Source organism: Corylus avellana, chromosome ca11, assembly GCF_901000735.1.
Source record: "Corylus avellana chromosome ca11, CavTom2PMs-1.0".
Lineage (NCBI taxonomy): Eukaryota > Viridiplantae > Streptophyta > Magnoliopsida > Fagales > Betulaceae > Corylus > Corylus avellana.
In genome coordinates, this window is record NC_081551.1 from 18,763,737 (window position 1) to 18,765,654 (window position 1,918).

Genomic DNA, 1,918 nt, shown 5'->3' on the forward strand with positions numbered 1-1,918 from the left:
TTTTTGGGAAATAACAACTTCAAAATAAGAAGCATGAATATTTTTCTTTTTCTTCCCAGTTTTTCTTTAATTTAAAAAATAACTTCTATATATGTCGTTCATAAAATGTTTTGAAGCTCGTAATTACTGATTCTATATATTTTTTCTGTGAAACATTAGATGAACTCTAATCATGATATGTACCCGTAACCCATCTCATTTAAAGTAAGCTTCTAAAAAAAAAAAAAAAAAAAAAAATAGAAGAAGAAAAAGGTGAGCTTCTAATTAATCGTGCGATTGCAATAGATGTTTAACTTGTTTGTTGGGCCTTTACAATCAAATCATAGACTTCCTAAAGGCCGCGTAAAGGCTAGCTGAAGCTTCACATCCATCCCATTAATTTTTCACCTTATAATTAAATGACCACATAATATGTTTGCTTAATTACACAATCTAATTGGCTGCTTTTAATTATCAAAGGGTCCAATTAATGTGCGTTTTACGACTTTTGGTTGGTAATTTCATATTCCAAAACGAAGAGCTGAAAACGAGAAAATATTGTTCTCATCCGATCCAGCCAAGTGCTAGGCACAAACTGTACGTTCCAATGAACAAATGTACAATAAAAGTTTGAAGAAATTATGATGATCTTTGAGTTGTATGTCAATGCATTATGAATCATGAAAATGAAAAAAAATAAAAAAACTAAAATTATTTAGAAAACACTCAAACATGCACAATAATCAACAACGGGAGATCGATCATCACAAGTCTACGAACAAAGCGAACCAATCAAGAAGACAGATTCTAAAAACAAAAGAAACTCTTTCAATTATATTTATTATGTTTCTCCAGCCTGGAACTGATGCTGCGTGCCGGAGTTAATGTTCCGGCCGCACCAAAGAATTCGGCGCACATGTCCATGAAAAATTTGTCGACAATGTCGAGGTAGGCAGGGCAAGTGAGGCGAGAATAGTAATGAAGAACTTCTTCAATGTCCAACAGATGATCCACATTACTCATATCCAACATCTCCAGCTCCCTTAGCTTTTGAACCACCAACCAATTTGTCTTTCCCCCGCGCGTGCGCCTTTTGGAACATGAATAATCTTCTCGTATTTTCCTCTGATCCCCATGATTGTGATATTCCGGCTCTCTCCTTTCTACAAGATTCTTCTTCTTCTTCTTCGGCGAGAGCTCCATGAAGCTCCCACTGTAAACCTCAACCTCGCTTTCTTGTTTGTGAGGAGGGGTTTTGGGAAGCCTTTGGTAGTCCCCGGAGAACAAAGACTTGAAGCTTTGTAGGGTTTTCCGGAAGAACTTTTTGGTGCTGGAAATGGAGTTTCTTAGCAGCATTGGTGGGTGTTTATGTGGTGTCGTTTTGAGGTTTGTTTGGTTGTTTCTGGATGAATATCCCCCGTGAAGGTTTCTTTATACAGATAAGAGAAGTGGAGGAGCCAGTGAAGGTTTTTTTAACTTTCTGCAAGAAAATTAAAAGAGGCTTCCTTTCTTTCTCTCTTTTGCTTCTCACTTTATTTTCTTTCTCGATCTCTTTGTCTTCACACGCTCCTTTGTTGTCTCTGTGTTTTCTTCTAGCTTGCTTCCCAACGGGTCCCCACTCTTTCTCTCTCTCTCTCTCTCTCTGTCTGTCTGAGTTAGAATAAGAAAGTTATCGTTGCTTTTACTTTTGATGGTGGAGTTGGTGTGTAGCCGCTTTAGGAGAATGAAAGGAGCGGGTGCGGGGGGTTGTTGAATTGGGCCTTTCTCTCCATCGCTCTCTATTCTCTACCGGCTTAATTGCTCCCAATACGTCTATCTACGTGTGATATCAAGGCAAGGTATGTTACTCAACAAGACTGCTTCATCAAACTTCCACAAATTGACAGGATTCTCTCTAGTTCATTTTTACTAGATAATATTCCGTTAGTTATATAAGAAG

At 37.8% G+C, this 1,918-nt stretch overlaps 1 protein-coding gene across 1 annotated transcript; it reads right to left on the bottom strand.

Annotated features, from left to right (window-relative positions):
- Nucleotides 1–729: 729 nt before the first annotated feature.
- On the bottom strand, nucleotides 730–1,550 carry LOC132166655 (uncharacterized). The gene has a single exon (XM_059577505.1). The coding sequence runs from the start codon at nucleotides 1,333–1,335 to the stop codon at nucleotides 808–810; it is 528 nt and encodes a 175-aa protein (XP_059433488.1). The 5' UTR covers nucleotides 1,336–1,550; the 3' UTR covers nucleotides 730–807.
- Between the last annotated feature and the right edge of the window lie 368 nt (nucleotides 1,551–1,918).

What these genes read in the sequence shown, in the direction of transcription:
- LOC132166655 (XM_059577505.1), bottom strand. Translation starts at nt 1,335, where the DNA reads ATGCTGCTAAGAAACTCCATTTCCAGCACCAAAAAGTTCTTCCGGAAA.